The sequence below is a fragment of the Vipera ursinii genome (genome assembly GCF_947247035.1).
Source record: "Vipera ursinii genome assembly, chromosome: 1".
Classification (NCBI taxonomy): Eukaryota; Metazoa; Chordata; class Lepidosauria; order Squamata; family Viperidae; genus Vipera; species Vipera ursinii.
Window position 1 is genome coordinate 64,807,291 of NC_139512.1, and position 25,338 is coordinate 64,832,628.

Consider the following 25,338-nt stretch of genomic DNA (forward strand, 5'->3'; position numbering starts at 1 on the left):
AATCCTAGTGTGAATTATTGAAGTGGAATCTGGAATGCACACCACATTATCTGGGTTTCTTAAGACTGCATCTGATCAGAAGAACTGAGTTATCTGAGAAGTAATAGAGAAGTTGTTGGCTCAAAGCTTTGTAGTCTCAGCCTGCTGAGGAACAGTGACATCGGAGATGGAGACAGGGGGGAGAGAGAGAGAGAGAGAGGGAGAGAGGGAGAGAGAGAAGAGGAACCTTCATTCAGTGCACAAGTGTATTGCATTTCAAAACCAGGCATAAGTCCAAAGTTTAAATACAAACTCACAAAACAATTGTTCAGTAATCGCTAGGGCAATCAAGAGTTGGCCTTTGAAAAATCCAGGCCAGGATTCCAATAATAAGTTAAAGATAAATGCATGAAATAATTTTTCAGTTGTTTTTGCTGTAGAACATCTTTTCAAGAAAAGTAACTGAAGTGCTGTTTGCAGACCTAGCAACTCATAAATGACATTTTGAGAAACACATATGATGTTATAACTAGATCTGTGGCCAGCTTGGTCTAGTGGTTAAGGCACCAGGCTAGAAACCAGGAGAATGAGTTCTATGCTGGCATGAAAGCCAGCTGGGGGACATTGGACTCTCTCTCAGCCCAACCCACCTCACAGGGGTGTTGTGCAAAAATAGGAAGAGGAAAGAATATTAGATATCTTTTCCACCTTGAGTTACTTATAAAAATAATAACGGTGGGATTAAAAAAATGACTGAGCTGATACTGGTAGTCTTTGACTTACAACCATTTGTTTAGTGACCATTCGAAGACACAACGGCACTGAAAAAAGAGACTTATGATCATTTTTCACACATACGATCATGGCAGCATCCCCATGGTCATGTGATCAAAATTTGGACGCTTGGCAATTGGTTCATATTTATGATGGTTAGTGTCCTGGGGCCATGTGATCACCTTTTGCAACCTTTTAACAAAGTCAATGGGGGAGCCAGATTCATTTAACAGTTATGTTACTAACTTAAGTGTCATGGTTCCGAAAGATGAAATTCTTCAAAGAACTTCGAGGCATTGTTTACCTTAAAAATCTTTATTTGAGTAGCATTGCATCAGCATTAACATAATCGAAGCCAAAAACAGAGTTCTTCTCCCCTGAGCACATAGTATCAAAGCACAATTCCCTCCCTCAATTCACAGTCATAAATCACATTCTCCAATTAATTTGAAATGCAGGCTTCCCCTCCAGTTCTCCAGCCCAGCCAATTCTGATCATATCTTATTTCAATAACCTTGGTTCTCACACTAGGGTCAGTACTGTTATGTCTAGCTAAACTCTCATGCACATTCCTCCCCCCAACATCATCTAACTCAGACATGTCAAATTCACGACATCACGCAACATCACGCAACGTATCGGGAGAATTTTGCCATTGCCAGCAATAGAGTGGGTGCAGCTTCCCGATGATGCATCCGGCCCACGGGCCAGCAGTTTGACACCCCTGATCTAACTCTAATTCTAAGAGTAAAACATAAGAAGAAAATGGTTGTATTTCCATCTGTTGTCAAAGCAAAAACATCCAATGTTAGCAGCGTTGACATCAAGAACCGCAGTGATTCATTTAACAACTATGGTAAGAAAGGTCATAAAATGGGACAAAACTTACTTAACAATCATCTCACTTAGCAACAGAAATTTTGGACTCAATTGTTGCCATAAGGTGAAGACTACTTGTACATTGTGGTAAGCCATAATGTGCTGTGTGCATTTGTTTTGGCTTTGGCTCCATGTGCCACCCAAACCCAAATAAATATATATCCAGCCTGAAATAACCCCTCTCTGCAAACATGTTTACAATTAATACATTCTATGAATAACATCTGTGCATCCAATTCTTCTTTTAGGTATTTCTTTTACTGCGGAAGATCACTTCTATGGTCACAAGGCTATCAGCACTGCAAATTTCATCATTTTTGTCCCAAACAACCACGTTATAGAAACATCGAAAAGGAAATGTTTAAAGAAATGTAACTCACAACTGTTGCAATGATCCATATTGTCTGCTCATCCTACCAGATCAGATAGGTAAGCACCTTGAGGTCCCTTCTCTGAAATTTTGCCATTTAACTGGACCTCAGAAGCATACCTTTTCAATGGCTGCTCCTACCTGATGATCCAGCGGACCTGCACTCTTTTAGGTTTCCAGAAGGTCATAGACCCCTGCTGGCCCTACCACAACCTGTGCTCTGCTGGTCCTGCTGCCCATTCTTGTTCAAAGTACACATGACCTTGTCTAAATCACATACAACTTTCTCACAAGGCTTTGGAAGGCTTCAAAACCTTGTAAGAAAGTCATGTGAGATTTGGACAAGAGCACATGCAGCCTGGCACAGCCAGTAACTGCCTCATGAAGGGCTAGGCAAGGTGTACCTCATTTGTAGCAGGAGGAAGAAGACGATGGTCAGTTGAGAATAGCAGGGCCTCAGGTAAGCAGAGCACAAGAGGGTAGGGTTAGCAGAGGCAGTGGAGTGAAGGTGGGTCAAAAGGGCAGGGTGGAGGAGATAGATAGGTAGGAGGCAGCTGAAGTGTCCCTGAGGTTGTAAGTTAGGGCAGGCTGCCAACTTTTGATCACATGACTGCATGTGTACTGTAATGGCTGCAACTTTAGGGATCAGGCGGCTGTTGCAACTTAATGGTCATTGAGTGAGGACTACTTGTATAGCAAAACTGACTCTGTTTACAGCAGAACCATAAGATATCTGTGGTGAAAAGAGGTAACAAATACAATATTAAAATATTCGTGATATGTTTCAGTATTTAAGACATTTAAGATATACAACAATGAAATCCCCCGATGGTGTCCATATACTATGGAGAAATAACAACAGCTTATCCACCTTTGATTATTTCCTGAATGTTGCCTGGGAGGGGGGTAAGCCTGATGTCAATGACAGCCAGTTCCAACTGAAGTAATCCTGGTAACAGCCCTTGAAACTTCTTAGAAGCCGTGTCAGTCCTTCAAGATAGGCTAGGTCAGGAAACAGGCATCACAGCTCTATTTTATTGATATAGGCATTCCACCTTCCCTATCTCTTAATACCAAGGAGAATCAAGGTGGGACAATCTTTAGTTCCTTTCTCGTGCTCTTTTTTTTCCCCAAGCTAAGCTTTGATTTTATTAACGGTTGAAACATATTTTCTGCAAGGTCATCTCTGTGCTCTTTTACAACTGAAATACCAGTAGAAATTTCTCTTGAATGATCTTGTTGACTAGGAAATTCAACAGAAAATAATTTGGAGAATGTAGTCCTGGAAACCTAAGTACCAAGCCATGGAAGATTTTGTAGGTTAAAACCAGCACTTTAAACTGTACCTGGAAAGCAGTTGGAAACAGGATAGTGTGCGGAGAACAAATGTGATACGTTGCTGATGCCAAGTGTCGATCAGAACTCAGACTGCTGCATTCTGGAATAATAGTCATTTCCAATACAGTATTATATTGCAGGCCCATGTGTGGAGGATTATAATAGTCCAGTCATGGTGACAAAGACATATGTCACTTAGCCTAATTCTCACACCTTAGCTAAGACTGCAACTGGCACATCAGCCAAAACTGGGCAAGGGTCCTTTAGGCCACAGTCTCATCCTGATAGAAGTTATGAGTTCATGAGGACCTCCAAGTCACAGAGCGCTCTTTCACAGGTATGACTTCCCTGTCAAGAAACAACACTGGAGGTACAGGAATATCCTGATACATCAACAAAGGCCTGAAAGCTATTACTAGAGTTTAAGCTTGTTCTTCCCCATCCAGACTCTTACTACCAATCGTCAGGATGATGAAGAAAAGACTTTCATGATATCTCCAGTCAGTGGTGGGATTCAGATATGTGAACAACCAGTTCTCTGTGTGGATGCCGCTTCCTGAAGTCCATTTTGTTGCTTGGGCAACAAAAAAAAATAGCTACCAGTTCTGCCAAAGTGGTGCAAACTGGCTGAATCCCACCACTGTCTCCAAACCATCCTGAGAAAAGATTGAAGACTGGGAAGAATTACTGGATCCAGAAAGAGTCTTTGCAAAAAGGGGCACAGCTTTCTTTTTAATGCCACTGACAAAATGCCCTCTGAAGAGAAGTGATCAATTTCTCTGATCCAATCAGTTACATGTATCTTGGACACAAGGACTACCTGAACTTGGCAACTCAGTCCTAAAGCCTATTGGTTGATTTTGCACCAGTCATAGTTTATGTGAAAGCATTTTGAGCTCAGTCATTTTCAGGATACATGTTGTCCTTGTGTGTTCAGTTCGTGCCCACTGCTGGACTTTTAAAAAGCAATAAGGCAAGCCCGAACTATTTTTGCCTTAATTGATTTACTGATTAACAGCCACTAACTCATTGTCAGCTCTCAGCAAACTAGGAATATAGATTTTTAAAAATTAACTAAATACTACTCTCCATCTATTTTGTTAAGTTCTCATTTTCTATTAACAATTACAATTTTAGGGAGGAAACACTCAGAGCTCTACATGCTGCAGGTGATAAACTTGTGATAAAGCCACGGTCCATTGCCCATACCCTACCAGGTAATTTTACCAATTTAATCACTTTCTTAAAATGAAAGGGTTCCTGTTTTATACTGTAAGTGTTAGAAGAAGCATGGTTTTGTTCGCCAGAAGCTTGAAATAAAATAAACTAGAAGAAAACATTAAATTTACTTTAGTCAGTGTGGAGGTAAGATTATATGGAGAAGATTATAGTAAGTAGTCTACAGTCCCAAGAGATAGAGATCATTGCAATTAGTGATGCCAGTCAAAAGATGATAGCTGATCTTTCAGCATCTGTACTACACTGCTGTATAAGGAGTAAATGGTTTATTTAGTGGCTTCTCAATGACAAATGTCAGTTGTAAAGCTTTCTCGGATGCTTTCCGGGATGCACAGTTACATCAGAACTCTGTCTCAGCTGTCTGGAAACCCGTAACAAAAACCAGCCATTTGATCTTGGCCTTTTAAAATCTCATCTCATCTAGCTATTGGGTGCCTTGCTGAGTGGTATCTGACCATCTTAACAGAAATTACATAAAGTCGACAACCCTCTTGGAAGAGGCTTACTGTATATGCTGAAGTATTGTTTACTCCAGCAAATAATGGCCTCCTAATTAGAATTAGAATAGATCTCTGCTCCATTTATAGAAAGGAGATATTAGTGGGTATCTTTGATTCATCCATATGCATTCTGTGCAAACATTATAGAACCTGGTGTTCCGGGTAACAGGAATATATGCCCTATATCAGGGGTCAGCAACCTGAAACAGTGAAAGAGCCACTCGGAACCAGTTCCCTCACAAAAGGAAAAACTGGGAGCCGCAAAAAATGTGTGTGCATGCGTGTACATGCGCGCATGCGCAGAACAGGGTTTGACTGAAGAGTGGAGCCAAGGCGAGATATGCACCTACCCTGCATATTTGAATTGATTGGTTGAACTTTTTTAGTCCCACTTTTTTTTTTGGACTGCACATGGCAGAGGACTGGGAGCCGCAGGAGACGGCTGAAACAGCCGCATGTAGCTCCGGAGCCGCGGGTTGCAGACCTGTGCCCTATATCATGTCCATACCATTATCCAGGGCTTTTTTTTTGGTCATAGAATGCTCAGAACGGAGTTCCGGCACCTTTTTTGGATGGAACCTTGTAGGGTAGGCAAGGTAGGTTGTATGACAATGTGTGAGTTCCGGCACCTTTTTCTTTTAGAAAAAAAGCACTGCCATTATCTATAGTCATTATAGCCATAGCCATTATATAGTGATAGTTATCTAGACTTTATGAACATACTGATCCATTTATTACTGACAATATTCAGTTGCTGAGCCAACAGATGTTATTTACATTGTAAGGTAAAGGTAAAAGTTGCCCCGCACATGTGTGCTAGTCGTATCCAACTCTAGGGGACGGTGCTCATCTCCATTTCAAAGCTGAAGAGCCAGCGCTTGTCCAAGGACATCTTCGTGATCATGTGGCCAGCATGACTAGACGCCAAAGGCGCACGGAACGCTGTTACCTTCCCACCATGTTGTTGTTAGCTGCAAAGTCATGTCTGACCCATCGCGACCCCATGGACAATGTTCCTCCAGGCCTTCCTGTCCTCTACCATCTTCTGGAGTCCATTTAAGCTCACGCCTACTGCTTCAGTGACTACATCCATCCACCTTATTCTCTGTCGTCCCCATCCTCTATTGCCCTCAATCTTTCCCAGCATTAGGCTCTTCTCCAGTGAGTCCTTCCTTCTCATTAGGTGGCCAAAGTATTTGAGTTTCAACTTCAGGATCTGGCCTTCTAAAGAGCAGTCAGGGTTGATTTCCTCTAGGACTGACCGGTTTGATCGCCTTGCAGTCCAAGGGACTCGCAGGAGTCTTCTCCAGCGCCATACCTTCCCACCGTAGTGGTCCCTATTTTTCTACTTGCATTTTTACGTGCTTTCCAACTGCTAGGTTGGCAGAAGCTGGGACGAGTAACAGGCGCTCACTCTGCTATGTGGCACTCGGGATTCGACCTGCCAAACTGCCGATCTTCTGATCGATAAGCTCAGCGTCCATGTAATTAACTCCCCTCTGATCACAGATAAAGCATCTCATCCAAACATTGAATAGAGAACAAAGAATGAAGGCTGCTTGATCCCTTGGGAAGCCAGAACATATAGAAAGGGTATTCCTGATAGTCACCAGTGTTGATGGATAGAAGGTCAGAGTCAACTATCTCCCTATTCAGCTCAGTATAGCAATGGGAACACCATCTATTTCCAAAATAGTTTCTTTTGCCAGGTTGTTTTTTTAAAAAAAGTTTGTGTTTTAAGATAATCCTTCAAAGCCTTAGAGCAATTTGAGTTCTTGATACTCTGGAGCACAATCTTATAATTTTTATTAATATATAAACAATGGGGGGGGTGTTGTTCAACAAAATTTACTCCCAAGAAAATGTATACTGAATTGGATCTTACATCAAATATTATTATATGGATGGACGACAGGAAGAGATGATATCAGGAATCAAGAGCAAAATCAGTCATATCAAGTTTGATTTGTATATTACTTCATTAGTTGAAGATGAAATAATTTACAATAGCTCATTATGAAACTAAAAATGGAAACTGAAAAAAATCTGGACTAATGTTAAATATTAAGAAGCCAAATGTAAAACCAAATAGCAAACTAACACTGTTCAGAGAACAAGTTAAGATGATAGACATTGTTTTTGATTGACCAAAAGTTGATGTGCTGGAAAAATGAAGCTATTTCAGCGATGGGAAAGATCTGGATTGTTAAAGTACTGGCCTTTCCAGTGGTATTCCATGGCTGTAAAAAGTGGAATACTGAGAAATTACAGATCTGGTTACAAATGATATGGGGAACTTAAGAAAAATCAAGCAGATTACAAACAAATAAAAGCTGACTGTGTCACTGAGGTGATGATCAGCAAGTAGAAATTAACAAACCATGGGTCTGTGATATTAGGGACTGGACTAGAAAAATTAATATACTTGGCATAATTGAGAAAACATAACTAGTAAGATGGGTAGACAGGTTCAAAAGGATTACAGGTAAATTTTTGGAAGAGTTACTTGTTTTATTATTAAAAGCAAGTCAAGATGGCAAGTACATGTTCATATAACCACTAGGTGTTCACTCACCTGTATGGCACATAACTAACTTATAAAACTATTTAGCTTGACACTCAATGTGATATGGAGTGGAAATCAAAGACATAAACTTATATTCAAAAATAGCATTACTTTCTGAGAACATACCTTGAAACCTTTTGATAGAGAAAGATAATTTCTGTCATACTGTGGCTTATTTGCTTAGGGCTTTGATTGCTGTATGAATCTATTTACCATTGTTTGTTTAGCTGTAGTTTTATAATAGCATATTATAAGAATTGAGCCAATTATTATTATGCACAGTATGTTAACAAACCATGATTTGGTGCAATGGCTAAACACTGTCAATATTTATTTATTTATTTTATTTTTTATTTTATTAAATTTATATACCGCCCTATTCCCGTAGGACTCAGGGCGGTTTACAGGGAAAATTAAAAGCATAACATACAAAAATTAAAATCAGTTAAAACAATTAATTAATTCAAGTCCCCGAAATTTAAAACTAAAACCCAATAAAAAATTAAAACCCCTCAGCCTGGGCCAGACAGCTCGAAGAGCCAAGTTTTCAGGTCCCGGCGAAATGAGCGAAAGTCGGGGGCAGTCCTAAGTTCCGTGGGAAGTTGGTTCCAAAGGGCCGGCACGCCCACAGAGAATGCTCTTCCCCTGGGAATAACCCGCTGGCATTCCTTAACTGGCGGTATCCTGAGAAGGCCCTCCCTGTGGGAGCGCACTGGACGAAGGGAGCTTGATGCCGGCAGCAGGTGTTCCCTCAGATATCCCAGACCCAAGCCATTTAGGGCTTTATAGGTCATCACCAGCACCTTGAATCTCACCCGAAGGGCAACTGGAAGCCAATGCAGCTCGCGGAGTAGAGGTGTTACATGGGAGTATTGGGAAACCCCCATCACAACTTGCGCGGCCGCATTCTGCACCAGTTGAAGCCTCCGAGTGGTCCTCAAGGGCAGCCCCATGTAGAGAGCGTTGCAGTAGTCTAAACGGGAGGTCACGAGCGCATGAGTGACTGTGCGTAGGGCATCTCGGTCCAGGTAGGGTCGCAACTGGCGCACCAGGCGAACCTGGGAAAAATATTCATACTATCCTAGGTACAAAGCATCTTAAGAACAGGAACCGAGGGATTTCCTGACTGTGTTACCTTTCGTTCCTACAGAATTTCACCATTTGATGAAGAAGAAAAAATTCCACCCACCTTTCCAACTATGGATTAGATATTTTTTTTTGCAGAACTACAAAAACGGGTTCAGGTATCACAGATTGCCCAGTCATCCTATAGTATAAACCATTTAGTTATTGCTAAATTAGAATTCCCCCAGCCACACACACCCCCGAGAGACAAGGAATATTAGTAATGTTGTAATGTATGTGGATCCTTGTGGGTATGCCACTCCAAACATCCTCTATGAACAAATTTTTCATCAATTTTTTCTTTGTTTCAGGTTTTGATATCCTACATCTTGTTCTCCACTAAACGTAAACTCAACTGTTTTTAAACTTTTCTTGCAGACAACTTTCAGGCTAATTAAAGATCAGACTTCAGCTTGCTTGTGTCTAAGACAAACACTCATCTTTTAAGACTTCATGTTATTTATTATTTTATTATTGAAGGATGGTACATGCTAAGATCTAAATTACACTAATGGGCTAGTATACAGCACAGTTAAAGAGGCCTGGAAACAACATTACATTAAGTCACACGTAGCTATAGCTGCAATTAATAGGGGATCATGTATCTAAGTCATATAAATAAATTAAACTGACAGAATCATCTTTCAGAGGATTGTCACCTTTTAAGCACTCATGCATACCTTAAGCACATTGGGCTAATACTACAGTCTGGAAACAAAATGAGCAATTAATTAAACAAATGTACAGTAACAGGGGTAACAGTAACTATTTGCAGAATGGGAAAGCTTCCCAGAGATGTATCACTTAACAGGAGCCATGGTTAAAAAGATACAATGGAGAGGTAACCATTCTTGGTCAATGTATAAAAAGCTATGGTATCATAATTGCATTTCAGTTTTAAAAGTTGCATACTTATATCAGCTACAATGGTAAGGGTACCTGTTCATGAAAGTACAGAAGTGTATATCTGTAAGAGATACCAAGTAACACAAGCACTGTAGTTTTAAAACCAGGATAAACTATTTAGCAAGGAAAGATCTTGCAGTACCTCTGTTGCAGAACAGAGCTGGTTTAAAAAAGTTCCATATCTTAACAGCAGCCCCTACTGGCCAAAGTATGAAATATAAAATAAAATATACCATAATAAAGATGTTTGCTCCATTACCTGCTCCACTAGTTTCAGCATTTATTATGCATTTTATTTATGCACAATCAGTAGACTGGTGATGTTACTGATAAGGTGTCAATATACATTTCTTTTCAGTATTACGTTTACATGGATGCATCTGTACAACACACAAAGTCATGTTTTGTATCCTTCTAGATTACCTGTAAAGGTTGAGGGAAGAAGCAAGATGTTAAAATAATATCTTATTTTTCATTTTAGGCACAATGTACATAATGCTCCTACCCATTTTCTTCTCTATGTAGATTGATCTGAGAGAAGTAACTGACTCAAAGCCATCTAGTAAATTTATATGGCGAAGGATGGATTATAGTCTGAGAGTATTTCTATGCCTAGTCTAACACTTTAACCACAGTTCTCATTTCTGAACTTTATTCCTTACATTGCACTGGTATTTGTTAGTGTTCTGATGTATACCACCTGACACCTTTAAAAACTGGGTAATATATTAATAAAATAACAACTTTAAGGATGATAGCAAAAACTTTTTAAAGCATTCTTTGCTATGTCCCCATTCCTGCAAAATAAACTTTCATTAGTCTCATCTTAATTTCTTACACTTGTTAAGAGTCTTATTCATTTGTTCATATAGCTTTTAATTCCAAAGTTCTTGCAAATGATTAATATTTTCCTTAGTATTTTTTTAAAAAAGAGTAGCCATAGGAATCATCCCAAATCCATTCCTGCATAGAGAACACCTTTTGAGTTTTATAAACTATGTAACCAAAGCAAACTGTGAAATCCAGATATATTTGAATAATTTGCTGTTTTTCCATTTTAAATAATCAACCTTCCTTTTGAAATGTCAAATGGGTTAGGGGAGTTCTAGTATATGGCATGTGTCTGAATTTAATTTTTGAAAATATTACTGATTACAGCAGTCAGTGCAATCATGTGTTGCAAGGTCTGACTGAGCTATAGTGTAGAAACAGAAGGAACCCATTTATCTCCTCTTAGCAAACTGATGTAATCTCACAATTTAGACCAGGGGGGTCTTCAAACTTGACCCTTTTATGACTTGTGGACTTCAACTCCCAGAATTCTGGCTGAGGAATTCTGGGAGTTGAAGTCCACAAGTCATATAAGGGCCAAGTTTGAAGACCCCTGATTTAGACAAAGACAGCGGGGGAATAAATATAGGAAAGCCGTTTACTCATATGGCCGAAATCTGCGATTCGTTGGCCACCTGGGTCAAACCTGAAACTGCAAATAAAAATCACTCTTCATTAAACCATAATCTTATCGCCATCTAGCGGGGAATGAATCAATCACAGCGGTCCCAGTCTTAAGAAAGCGCCGCTCCGCCCACAGAGAGTTACGTCCATAGCGTCCTACGCCACACTGCAGAAGTCTTTGAATCTCCATGTCCTCCTGTCCAATCAGAGGCGGTAACGTCAGTAAGGAGCCAATCAGACCAAACGAGCTGCTGCGGTTGATGGCGGTTAATATTTGAACGCAGACGGTGGAGGAAGCGACCGAGCAGGCTTGGGGGAATTTGGTTAATGCGTTCCGGCTGTGGCGAATGAACGTTTGGAGGCTCTGTCCTCGCTTGTGTTGGGCCAAAGCAGGTGAAGGAGAAATGCGCGTGTTTGTGTGTTATAAATGGTGGGATTTCCGTGAGAGGGGGAATTAAAAGGATCTCTCTCTGCTCCGTGCAGCAGTCGCTACTTTAATTACAAAGTCAGTTCCTTAGAAATATTGAATTAAATGCAGCAATAGTTCACAGAAACACGTGAAGCCGGAGAAGCTAATCCATTTATACCATTATCCCCAGCTCTTTTAATCCTTATGTAAACTTGCAACATACATATATACAACTTCTGTACAAATCAAAGTCATGGAAGAGGAGTCGTTTGTAAAGGTGATCTCAGGATTTCTGGTGCAATTATAGTTACAAATGTTTTTTTTTTACATTTTTAACTTCAATTTTAATTTATTTTATTGGGGCTGTTAATTTAATTCTTTTTAACTTTTGTATAGTTGTATTTTATTGTTGTTAGCCGCCCTGAGTCCTTCGGGAGATAGGGCGGCATATAAGTCCCAAAAATAAATAAATAATAAATAAATAAATAAATACAAAGCCCTGAGCAGGCTATCTTTCACTCTTCCATTTGTTTTTACACATGTTGTGATTGCCCATCTTTCAACACTTACCTGTGGATCTTTTCTGTATATTACTGAATAGGCCAACACAAGTTACCATGGCTTCGGATGGGAATGAATGGGAATTGAGCAAAGAAAATGTGCAGCCTCTGAGGCAGGGGCGAATAATGACTACTTTGCAAGGAGTTTTGGCTCAGCAAGATGTTTCTAGTCACACAATTATTCAGCAGCAAAAGAGGTGAATGTGATACACTAATTTATCTCATTACTGTAGGCATCCATTTACAATTCTTGCTTTAAAATAAGGTATGGCTTTATTTTACATACAAACAGGATAGCTGGGTGTTTATTATGGTTCCTGGTGTGAATATATATTTCATGATTAAGCAATTCTGGAGATGCATTTGGTGCCTAATAGGCTTGTTTTTATGATTGCCTTGAAAGTTTAAATTAGATGCATCTTCCAAATAATTTATAAGCACTACAGCTATACTTTTCAATTATTGTCATTGCATTCTTGGTAGGATTTTTCCAGTCCATAGACTGCCATGTACACTCTGTTCTCTAAAGATCTAGATTTTGCATGCCATCTTAATTTGAAAATATTTTTATAGTTCTTTAGACATTTAATATATCTAAGCAGCTTACAATAAACCAGTACAGCAATATAAGAAAAATCAACAAGTAAAATAATATGTAATGTAAAAGGCATATATTTGATTATCACTTTAGGGCATTTGAATCTGAAATTCGCTTTTACTGTGGAGATGATCCATTGGACGTCTGGGACAGGTATGCTTAACTTTTGTAAGTAAAATATGAAAAAAAATTCAAAATCCAGTTATTCTTGTTTCCATTGTGTTTATAATTATTTTTAATATCTCTAGGTATATCAAATGGACAGAACAGACCTTCCCTCAAGGAGGTAAAGAGGGCAATCTTTCTGCTGTTTTGGAGAGCGCTATTCAAGCTTTGAATGAACAGCAGAGATATTATCAAGATCCCCGTTATCTTAGCCTCTGGCTTAAATTTGTAAGTAATATTATATTATATTGTGCCCAGTTCATTAGCAAACTTTATTTAGATTGTCATATGCTGTGAAAAACAATATTTTCACACAAAACTTTCTTTATGGGAATTGTCCCCAGTTATGTTTTCATAGAGCAACAGTACTGCACTAATATGTAATGTGTTGAATTCTCTGAATAGTTCACCAAATCATGCTTAATCTTCTCCCCTTAACAAAATAACAGCATTATAACAACCATTTTAAAAGACCAGAATAAATCTAAACTGAACATATGTATACATATTTAATAGGGTTTCTTATTAATCCATAGACCATTGAATCAGTGCTTCCTCTGTCCATTTCTCAGTAATCACCAGCACAATATTGTTTGGCCACAAATAAGCCTTGATGCCTGACTAGAATTGATTTAGCTGTATGAGCTTTATTCAAGCATATCTGAAATTGTTTAACAATTTGCTGAGGGAGTTTACCCAGAAACAAAATGTATTAAAGTGAACTACAATTTTAAACTTCTGAAACTAAAATAGACTATAAATTTATAACTCCTGGATCTAGTCAGAAATTCCATCCCTATTAGATGTAATAAGAACAAAAAGAAAGGTAATCAACTGTTGGAAGAAAAGTCTTCATCATGGTTCAGTCCAAGCTGGGAACAAACATGGCGACTGCTTTAGGAAGAAGGTGGTAGTTTATTGAAAAGGAGAACCAGACAGGAAGATGGCTGGCAGAAAAGAGGACTGAGCACATGCAGTTAGTGGGTTTTTATACCCTCTGGAGCCTTTTGTTTGGCGTGATTTCCTGTTCCTGTTTGAGGCTATTTCCTGTGTCATGTATTCTGAGCTGAGTCTGGGTTTGTCTTTCTGATATTCTGATGGTGATGGGTGACTCCTATTATGTCCAAAGGTCATGTCCTGCTTCCCTGGGGCTGGGGTATATAGATTTTAGGTTTTTGTTCACTTAAACTCCTAGCTCCCTGAATTTACATCTGCATCTCTCTGCTTGCGGGAGGGAGACCTGGGGCTATTAAGAAAAACTGGGCATGCTTTTTCTGCCTCTTCAAGATCCTTTGAGGAAATATATTTTCCTCCCCTTTTAATATTTCTTTCTCTGGGGGGCTGACCTCCCACACAACCACATTTCCTAAGTAATTTGACCACATATTTGATTCTCAATGTCACAATATTAGTTTAGAACTGCATAAAATGGATAATATGGTTAGACAAGTAATTAGAATGGAGTAAGTGATTATCTGGCTTGAGTAGTAAGGAGTGTTTTTAAAGAACAAATACCTTTGCTAGATAATATTTCAAGGCAACTAAAATGGACCCCATCTCTGTACCTACTACTTAATAATTCATTTGTTCATCTGTTTCAATTCTTGTAAACTGAGAGAACACAAGCAGCATGCAGAAATGCATGGTAATGCATCTATTACCATGGAATCCAAGCCCTAAAATTAAGACAAATCTAGGGCCCAGAAAGCTCAAATTAGAGATTTTAGAGGAAAAAAAACCTTGATTTTTAGCTACTAATTCTGTTTCACTTTAGTAAGAATGTGTACAGAAGAGAAATATGTTTTAAGTATGACACTTTTGTGTTCAGAAAATTGTGCCAAACCACTTTCAGATCAGGCATGATTCAACAGAATCAAAACTCAGAATTTTGCTGTACTGGGTTTCAGCCAAAACAAAACTGGAGGGTGTGTGTGGCCTGAGTAGAGCAAAGCGGGGGAAATGTCACTCCGCGATCCTATCCTGTGTATGTCTTGTATGCCCTCCACTGATCTTTGCCTCGGCCATCAATGTCCCAGCAAGGCATCTTCCATCAGCTCACTGATCTCTGATTTTCCTAGTCCCTTCTTTTCTTTTTGCATGTTCCATGGCCAAAATAGCTTTGTTTCCTGCTGCCATTACCGTGTGAAACCACTTCTCAGAGCAAAAGTGGCTTTGGCCTGCATCTATTACAGAACATCTTTCTGGAGAGTTTTCTGAATTACTGTAACTTCTATTTTATCTGAGGATATAAGGGCTAGAGGTAGAGCTATATGGGGTTTCAGGTTAATGAAATTCTGAGTATCTCTTTGAAAAATATTTTATAATATGAACAAGGGTTGTTTTTTTCTCCTTGTCTCTGTTTTTCAGGGGAACTGTTGCAGTGAACCTTTGGATCTTTATAGTTACCTGCATAGCCAGGCGATAGGCACTTCACTAGCACAACTCTACATTACTTGGGCAGAGGAGCTGGAGGCAAGAGGGAATTCCAAGAAAGCTGATGTGATATTCCAGGAAGGGATCCTTTGTAAAGCAGAGCCTTTGGATAAATTATTGTCCCACCACAGGTAATTGATGAAAATTGAGAGATGATTGCTCGGGTTTACAGAAAATTAATTGAACAGTTTTTCTTAGCCCATTACAATAGTTAATTGATAAAGTACTTGTATTCTGTCTTGCATGTAAGCCGCAACTGCATGATCAACCTCTTCCTCTCCTCCAAAAGTTTGGCCCAATTTAATCACACAGTACACATTGTATGTCCCCAATGAAGTGTGCTTCAGCTCACAAAGTTTATGCATTTTAATAGTTGGAACAAAATGCTACCAGATTTTTGATAGGAATTATAATTGCATGGCTGCACTGGGAAGAATTTAGCAGAGGTACTTTGCAAAAAATCTCTTTGCATAGATTAGTTTGGATTCAGACACTGTGCTTTATTCGGAAGCAAAAAAAGGCAGGAATGATAGCGGAAGTCTTGCTATTTCTGTTTGCAGGGAGTTCCAAGCCCGTGTGTCTCGACAGGTTTTAGAAGAGCTAGGAAATGATTGTGATGGTGAGGAGCAGTTGGACAGTTCTGTTTCTGAACCACAGAGAACCACACTGGCAGAACTGAAGGGGAGAGGAAAGAAAATCATAAAAGCCCCGATTAGCCGTGTAGGAAATGCTATAAAAGGTAAGTTGTTATTATGTTATTATAATTTGCCAATTATTTATGAAACATAGATACTTAATTATGCAATCATGTGTTATAGTCCCAAGCCAAGGGCAGAGATTCCAACACCCACCATCTCAGCAAGCATCAGTCCGTCCGACTTTTTCTGTGTTTGATGAAAACAGAGTTGCAGATTCTTCACCTGATCTTCCAGTACTTACACCACAGCCTTGGGTTGCTCCTCCACCCGTTAAATCAAAGGAGAATGAATTGAAAGCAGGTCCATGGACCACAGGCAGGGTAAGAGATAGGAAATCTGCTAAATGTTGTTGGAATATATATTATGTGTCACTATGAAACAACTTGATGTATTCTTCAGGGGGAGAAACGCAGATTATTAAGGGTTCGCGTTATCTTACTACTATCTTTAGATAGGTTTCTTCTAAATCTTCCCCTTAAATATATTAAGGCTCCACAAATTTTCAAGGTATTGTGAATATTTTCTGCTTATGTCACATTTCCATGGCTCTAGTAATAGTTTGCTCACAATAGCTGTCTCTTAATCAGAATATAGTCCAAATTATCTGCAAACCAAGCAGTCCATCAGTTGATGTATTGAGATAAAAAATGGATTTTCTTTTGTTTTAGCGTCCTCAAACCAATATGGATTCCAGTGTCATGGCTTCTGCTGCAACCCCCAGTTTTACTCCGTATGTTGAAGAGACTGCACAGCAGCAGGCCATGTAAGTTGTCTGCCTTAGACTATTAAATAACTGAGTAAGAGAAAAAGTACTCTTAAAAATCTGCCGTAATGGGTTCTGCTATTAGACCTTTGGCTGTGGGATCTCTGATCGTGTCTGACATTTTACTCAACACATTTGAGAATAAAGTATATGGCAATTATCTCCTTTTGAAAAGACAATTTTATTTTGTGTAATCCTAAAGAACAAAAATTGTCTTCTAATTTCTAAGTCAAAGGAGAAATTGCCTAGGTGTTTTAATACTTTTTTCCAGCCTCCAAGAATGAAATTAAAAACCAGTGACTGTAATTTTGCCTTGAAACATTTAGAATAGAGCAATTTGTAGTAAATATTTACTTACTCTTACTTATTCTATGAGGTGTAGCTAACTCCTTCAGTAGTGAGCTGGTGCCATTTTTATGTGTCTTTGATGGAACTACTTACTTTTTGTAAGGAATGACAAAAGACCATTTAAGAAACATTTTAGAGGGTTAGTTTTGTTCCTAGCTATTTTTCTTAGCTTTGTTAATATTCTTTCTGATTATTTGTACTGTTGAGTATTATTGTTGTGTATTTATCTGGATATATTGTTTGCTGAATAAAGTAGTCTATCTGGGAAGGTGTGATGACCCAGGACACAGCACAGAGGCAATGCAGTCAGCTGGCAATTCAAACCGCCCTTTAATTGCTCCAAATTTTCCCCAAATGCTCCCACGTTTCTGGCAAGCCTCAACAAAGGAAGACACACACACCTTCAGCCGCCTCTGGCTGCAAGTAGTTTCACATACAGTCTGATTAGAAGAGTAATTTACTCAAGGCCACGGAGATAACAAGGAATGACACATACATCTAACAAGTCTGTGGAAATACAAGCTTGCTTGAGCAGTTTCAGAAGAGAAGCCAAAATACAATCCGAGGTCTTTCAACATCCAAGCAACGTTGTCAGTCAGTCCAATGGTCACTTTCCAGATTTCCAAGCAGAAATCACAACACAGAACAAGAGATCAGCAACAATACACACAACTCCAAGGAATCTGTTTGTTCCCGACAAATGCCTCTCCCCACAGCGTCTCCTTAAGTCTCAGACTCCAGGTGTGCCTTGTAGAGAGGGGTGGGACGCTCTCCTCCCAAGTAGTTGAGCCTGGCTGCGTTAACTCCTCTCCACTCTCCGTGCTCTAGGATCAGGAGGGGGTGGCCCTTGCTCACTCTCCTGTTCATCCTGTCCCAATCCTCAAAGGCCCTGGCCTGCCTCGGCCTGCTCTTCCCCAGATTCCTCTGAAGCCACAGACATCTCAACCTCCATAAGGTCCCGTTCCAGCTCATTTTCCTCAGGAGATTCAGGCCCCGACGGAGGCACGACAGAAGGGTTTGTTGAGCAGTATTGTGTTAGGATGCTATATGAATAATTTCCAAATATTGTTTGATGTTTTAATTGCTTGCAAAATAGTAGCAATAGCAGACTTTTTAAAACCAAGGGCTTCCCTGCTCTCTTGTGAGGCATCAATCTAGACCAGCTTCAGTTTTTTCTTTCCCTTTGAAATAAATGGAGAGATTTTTTTTTAAAAAACAAAAAAACTCTAAACCTAATGAAAACTGGGATTATGGTGTCAAACATGTCCTTCGTAGAATGAAAGCAGGAATTTCCAAGCAGGAACGTGCAACAAACAAAAAGGCTTTCTTTGGCTCAAAAGCACAAAAGCAAAGTCAGCGCTAGGAGTGAATTGCTCCCAGCGCTTATATAGCCATCCGGAGACAGGACCCTGCCCCTAGGTCACAAACCAGCATCCGCCCACACCCCTTCATAACCCCTCCTCTCCCTTTGCAATATCTTTGGCAAAACAGCTCACGCTGCTCCATATTACCCACCACCCTCTGCACAGCCTACAAGCCTTTCCCCATGTCCCACAGTCTGCTGCAAACCAGGTAAGCTGTTCAGGCAAGCCCCATTCTCAAGCCTGGTTGACTGGCCACGCTGCTGTCGGCTCCACGAGGGGCAGTGCGGCTACAACTGTTCCCAAGCCTCACCGAAGCCTTTTGAGTCCTGGAGGCTTGCTACAGTGATGGCGGCCCTTCCGGGAGTCAGGCTGCAAGGTGAGAGGCGATGGGGCCGGCAAAGAGCCCGCGGCCATCAGCGGCACTGGGCAGGGAGGCGGCAACATGGGAAGCGGCCCAGCGATGCCTTCCGAAGTTTTCAGGGTTCCGGTGAGGCTTGCAGCGGCCAGCTGACAGGCGGGATCGGCGTGCAGCGGCCAGCTGATAGGCGGAGGGCTTGCGGTGGCCTGCTGCAGCGGCGAACAGACATAAAGCTGGGGAGAGGAGCCGTCCCAGGACTGTTCCTCCCCCCTTGCTGTATGTCGGGCCCACAGGGCTCGACACTTACATCTAATATTTGGAGTATAGGTTTTCAAAGCCAATTTGGAAATTACACACTTGGTTCCCTCCACCATCTCCTCCAAAGCTGCTTGCTCTTTTATTTTTCTGGGGAAAATACCATGCAATTTCCTTTGTAACAATTGTTTTTCATTACAGACTGAAGGGGTTTTTTTTAACGTAGCTTTTCTTTTATGACAAACTGGTCTTCCTAATTCCTTGATTATTTGTACTTGGTATATCCTCTCTTTGTTTCATGTTTCTTTCAGGACTCCTCATAAAATAGACTCCAGCATTAACTGTGTATTAAGTGCCCGAAAACCTGAAAAAGTGGAGGATCCACTACATCGTGTGCAAAGCCATCATCAAGATGGTCAGGAAAAGAAAGAACAGCCCATGTATTGTAAAGAGAGAGTATATGCTGGAGTAGAGGAGTTCTCCTTTGAAGAGATTAGAGATGAAATCTACAGAAAAAAGAGAAGGGAAGGTATTAAATCCAAAATTACAAAGAAACTCCCAGAGTTGCCAAATGTCAATATTTTAAGAGTTATGGGGGGAATGCACTGATCATTTTCAAAGGTTGCTATATTTGGGATCATATGGTTGAAAGAGGTTTGAAAAGCACCTTTGGATTATTCTACGACTAAAATAATCCCTGTCCTACCATTGTAATATATTTTTTTAACCTAACCCTAACCCCCCCCCTGCCCCGCCCCCCACACACAGAGTAGAGGTTTTTCTTAAGCTGAGGTAAGACTGTTGCAATTTTAATTTTCTAATGAGCCCTTAAATATAAGTGGCAAAACATGCATCATAATGTGCATGAGCCATCTTTATCTAAAGAAGTAATGGAAGATTTTAAAAGATTTGGGTATAAGAATATAACCCAATTTTCCTTTCCCATCTTTTACTCCAGAATATTTATCCTAGCTTGAAAGTCCTTATTGTCCACACAACAATTTTGGGACGTAGGAGTCTTTAACAAATCATATGTTTATTTTAATTATGTTTTAGAATGGAGTTACACACAGTGCATCCTACTTCTGAATTTCTCTTTTAAAAATCTACAGAATGTTGTTAGTGTCATGATGCTGAGTAGCTGGAGTTATATATTACATAGGGTAGGAGTCTAAGTAATTTTTTTTAGTGCATCTCTGTAGGATTTTGCTACACCGCTTTTTCTATGAAGATTTTATCTTGTTTTTCCTTTCCTATAAGAATTGCAGGCTTTAGCACAAAAAAAAGCCGAGTTGCAGAGAAAGATTGAAGAAATGGAAAAAGTGGTGAGAGAGCAGCAGGAAAACAGTAAGCAGAAATCAGACACTCAGGTAACATTCTGTTTTGGCTTTACATAAGTTTATTATTTAACTTCTGTGTAATTGCATTATACTTGATGAATATACTCAAACGTTTATGGTTTATTCAATGATCACAGCAACAAGTGGAACAAGAGACTGCGGACGTATTTCCTGCTGCATCAAAGGATTTGAAATTTTCCCCAACTGAACACCAACATGTTTTAGATACTGAAGCAATTGTTGAAGGATTCCTTCCAGAGTGTTTTTCCATCAAAAGGTAAAGGAAAAGTTGCTTTGCTGGAGGGAGGAAGAGAGAGAGAGAGAGATCTTTTTAAAAAAAAAGCCAATAATTCAAAATTCTATTCAGAATTTCAAAATTCTGAAACAAGCTATTACTTGCATAAGGTAAAGGTTCCCCCGCACATGCGTGCTAGTCGTTTCCAACACTAGGGGCTGGTGCTCATCTCCATTTCAAAGCCGAAGAGCCAGCGCTTGTCCGAGGACATCTCCGTGGTCATGTGGCTGGCATGACTAGACGCCAAAGGCACACGGAGCACTGTTACCTTCCCACCGGAGTGGTCCCTATTTTTCTACTTGCATTTTTACGGGCTTTCGAACTGCTAGGTTGGCAGAAGATGGGACGAGTAACAGGCGCTCACTCTGTTACGTGGCACTTGGGATTCGACCCACCAAACTGCCGATCTTCTGATCGACAAGCTCAGCGTCCTAACCCACTGAGCCACTGTGTCCCTCTATTACTTGCATACATACATTTAAATAAACAAGTGTTAGTAGATCTATTTGTTAACCTCTTTTCTGTTTTACATTCTATCCTTGTTATAGCAATTTTGAGCTGGCTGAAAATAATCAGTGTAAGAATTCAAACTCCAGTGGTAAGTTATATTTATATTTTTTTTCAATCCAAACCATGAGTCCAACCAAAGGGAAGATGGGCAGTATTTTTATATGAATCTCCTACCTATTGGTGAAATGAGTTAGTTGTTTTTTTCTTTTCTGAGAGCATGAAAATAATCAAATTGCAACTTAAGCTTCGTTCATTAGCTTACTTTGCAGGGAGAGAAATTCTTCACTTCTAGTGAGGGACATACTGCTTCCAACCTAGCCATTATACAGCCACTCACCTTAGTTTACCATTATGTAAGCCAAAATTTATCATGCAGCATCTCAGATTATATTTGTAAATTTATACAAATTTATAAAGTTATAGTGCTGATGAGAAAACATCTCAACATCATAAAACATCTCTTTTATGAACCATTCTGTTCCCTCTTTCCCCTCTTCCTATGCTCCTTTATAAAGAGGCTGAATCTGGAAGAATTGGGTGTATGCTTTTATCTGAAAAAGGGATTTGGTCATCTTTGTGTGTCTAATCTGCTTGAAAACAGTGTACATTTATCTGAGTGGTGTCTTTGAAGAAAGTGTTGACACAAAAGACTAGAACAAAGTACAAAGAGCAGTTGGCAGCTGCTGAAAGGGGTTTTTTTAAGCCTATGAAGATAGAGAAAATGGCAGAAAAACTCTTACTTATCACATAATGACATTGTTAAAGACTTAGTGGAAAAGCCAGGTAACAGTTAGTGGTATGGATTTTTATTTTTTTATTTTCTAAAAATAAAATAGCGGGAAATGCTGTGTTCTTCCAAAATTTCTATTTCCATTTTGGAGAAAGAGATTGAGACTAGGAATGGCTATTTCTTATGGTAATTACCGTATTTTCCGGACCATAAGACGCACCCAGTTTTTAGAGCAGGAAAACAAGAAAAAAAATCTTTCTCCTTCTCTCTCTCTCCCTCTCTCTTTCTCTCCCTCCCTCTCCCATTGTCCCTTCCTTCCTTCCTTCCCTCCCTCCCTCTTTGTCCTTCCCTCTCTGCATTAGAGCAGTACCCGCGGAGGCGGCCCTGCAGCCCGGCTTTCTCTTGCAGAAAGCAAGCTGAAACGGAGTGAGGAGATTGCCAGAAATGCGAATCGGCCGATCTCGCGCTCCTGCAAACTCCCTCGCTCGGTTTCAGCTTCCCTTGCTACAAGAGAAAGCAGGCTGAAACGAGGGAGATTGCAGCAGCGCGAGATCAGCCGATTCGCATTCCTGGCAATCTCCTCACTCCGTTTCAGCCTGCTTTCTCTTGTAGCAAGGGAAGCTGAAACCGAGCGAGGGAGAGTGCAGGAGCGTAAGATCGGCGTTTCTCAGCACGTGCCGATTCGTGCTCCACTTGCAGAGGTTGGGGCTGGCCATACGGATCACCTTCGGACCATAAGACATACCCTCGTTTTCCCCCCCACTTTTGGGGAAAAAAGTGCGTCTTATGGTCCGAAAAATACGGTATATCTCACTCTGCCTAGGAGAGAGATTTACACACAGGCAATCCTCGTGCAGCAACCATTTGAAGTTAAAACAGTGAAAAAATTACAACCAATTATTACATTTATAGCAATCACAATATCCTGTGATCTCATATTTGGACGCTTTGTGACCTGAGTACATTTACAGCCATTGCAGTGCCTCTTGGTCATATGCTCACCATTGTGCGCTTCACAATCACTTGTGGCAAACAGTGTCACTGCAGAATGTGGACCCATGAAAATAAACTCATATGTTGGACTCATGTGATTGCTTGCATTGCAATTGCACTGCTTCGTTTAACAATTGAAGGGGAAGTAAGGTTTGTGGTAGTTGCATGATTTTCTGCTTAATAACTGAACTTCGAGTCACAATTGTGGTTGCTAAGGGAGGATTACCTGCTTTACTTCCTATATGGTTTCTTGAGCCTATTCAGATATAAACTTCTAGATCCCTGTATTAATTTGTTCTGCTGGAGGACTGACAATTGCCAACAATTATAATTGATGAGAGTTGTGTAGAAAGGTTCTTTTTTAAGTGGGATGTAATACTCTTTGCTATAATCAATCTTGTGAGCCGTTGCCAGTTTCAGGAAAAAATTATAAAGTCAATGAATGTAGAGATAGGATATTAAAATGCCTTTGACAATTATATTGTTAATGTACTCGGCCTCTAGAAAATATTAAGGTGGCCACCCTAATACTCAACAACATATCTTTCAGATTCTGAGATCTCTCCAGCTGTGAATTCTATGCCTTTCTCTATTTTTGATGAGTCATCTGCTCTAGAAAGTAAGACTGCAAGGTAAATACAAACTTTTTTAAAAAAAAAAATACTAATAAATGATATCTTTCAGCACGTTGCAAGTCCAGTATTTTAAATAAATTCTAGAATTCAGTGAATGTTCAGTGTCATCAAAATAGTGTTGTTTGTTTTATCTTTTAGTTTTTCACTTGGTCTTTCACTGGTACGTGGTAGACATCCCTGCGCAGTCCGCAAACCTTCAGAAAGTATGACTGCTAAGGAAAACATACCTCCCGAAAATTCTGTAAGCGTTCATAGTTTGTACGATGCCTATTATATGAATATATTTTGCTCTAAAGACCCACAATAGCTTCCTACCTCTAAAACACTACTTTCATCAGAAATATGTTGGCATGCAGAGTAGACTGCAGCCAACAAATTTATGGTTTTAACACCTTACATCTGTGAGTAATCATATTTAAAAATACATAGTAAGGCCTAGGGTCAGCTGTCTGATCTGGATCTGTAATCCACTCCTATCTGTTTCTTAACAACTCTGATGATTTTTCAATTTAAGTTTCATCTACCTGTAAAAGCTTCATTTCAAGCTTGGAAAATAATATATGTGTTTTTGATTAAAGCTACATTCTACTTATGGTAATTTACCAGAAATTATACACTGGCAACTTGCCAAATGTGGGGCATGATGGGATGCTCACTATAACCTTTCCCCACCCCTATTTTGCAGCTGTCAGGGATAGATCACTTTTACCAGAAATATGGTTCATTAGTTCAAGTTTTTGGAATCACTAAAGGCTGATTGAGATTAAGCCCAACTGCTTCAGATAGCAACTCCTTTTTATATGTTTTCTGCACAATCCCAAGATGAAGTTCTTTATCAGTAGGTGATGTCTTTATCTACACATATGCACATGCAAATATTAGCAAATTTATAGCATTTTCAGTTAATTGACTCTGGCTGAGCAATCAGTATATCTTATGTCTGTATATATTGATATCTATCTGCTATATGAATTAAATATGAATTGCTGATTGGTTTACCTTATGCAGCAGTATATTTCAGAAAATAGTGTGGCACCAAATAAAAGGTAAGAAGCAGATATAGTCTAATAAGCAGGAAAAGAAATTTGCCAGGTATCAAAATAGGTAGTTTTAAAGAACCAAAACTCCTTTTCTTTAATAATGTATTCATTTTTTGGCTAAAGTTATTTAGAATACAGTAGTTCAAAATAACTAACAAAATCTCAATGTGTTTGGGATTGAGCTTTGGAAAAATTATATGGAAAAGTTACAGTTGCTGCTGAAATAAATTTAAGAAATAAATCTATTTTTAATACAATTCCAAACCAATTATTTTGTGTTGCAAAACCTATTTGAATCACAGACTATCTTCTCTGAGATAGTCATGCTGTAATCTCTTTTGCATTTTTCTGTAGGATGAACTTCAAGGAATTGAACCCTTGAGTGAAGATACAATTGTCACAGGCTTATATAAGAACAAAACTCTTTGTCCTAATCCTGAAGACACATGTGATTTTGTTAGGGCTGCCCATCTAGTGTCAACACCTTTCCATGAAATAACAGAACAGAGAAATCAGCTGGGTGACAAACTAGAGCAAGAATGTCTGGAATCTAAGACTATACCTCTGAATCAACAAACAGTTGTTTGTGGAGAACAATATGAGGAATCCATCTATGTGAAAAAACTGAGGTAACTCAGTTGGGAGGTCAACAGCTTTTGAATGTTTATATAGGATTGAGCACACAGCTGTCTTGGTTGTGTATATGGTGGCTA

At 39.6% G+C, this 25,338-nt stretch overlaps 1 protein-coding gene across 1 annotated transcript in view; it reads left to right on the forward strand.

Annotated features, from left to right (window-relative positions):
- Nucleotides 1-12,157: 12,157 nt before the first annotated feature.
- Nucleotides 12,158-25,338, forward strand: part of BUB1B (BUB1 mitotic checkpoint serine/threonine kinase B) — a gene marked incomplete at its 5' end in the record, with an annotated part of 28,619 nt that continues 15,438 nt past the window's right edge. The window contains 12 exons of the mRNA XM_083354988.1: nucleotides 12,158-12,297; nucleotides 12,792-12,851; nucleotides 12,947-13,091; nucleotides 15,231-15,427; nucleotides 15,857-16,035; nucleotides 16,115-16,314; nucleotides 16,663-16,757; nucleotides 19,394-19,611; nucleotides 20,343-20,452; nucleotides 20,560-20,699; nucleotides 23,724-23,826; nucleotides 24,980-25,254. Of these exons, the coding sequence (XP_083211114.1) occupies nucleotides 12,158-12,297; nucleotides 12,792-12,851; nucleotides 12,947-13,091; nucleotides 15,231-15,427; nucleotides 15,857-16,035; nucleotides 16,115-16,314; nucleotides 16,663-16,757; nucleotides 19,394-19,611; nucleotides 20,343-20,452; nucleotides 20,560-20,699; nucleotides 23,724-23,826; nucleotides 24,980-25,254 (1,862 nt within the window). The remainder of the gene's footprint in view (nucleotides 12,298-12,791; nucleotides 12,852-12,946; nucleotides 13,092-15,230; nucleotides 15,428-15,856; nucleotides 16,036-16,114; nucleotides 16,315-16,662; nucleotides 16,758-19,393; nucleotides 19,612-20,342; nucleotides 20,453-20,559; nucleotides 20,700-23,723; nucleotides 23,827-24,979; nucleotides 25,255-25,338) is intronic.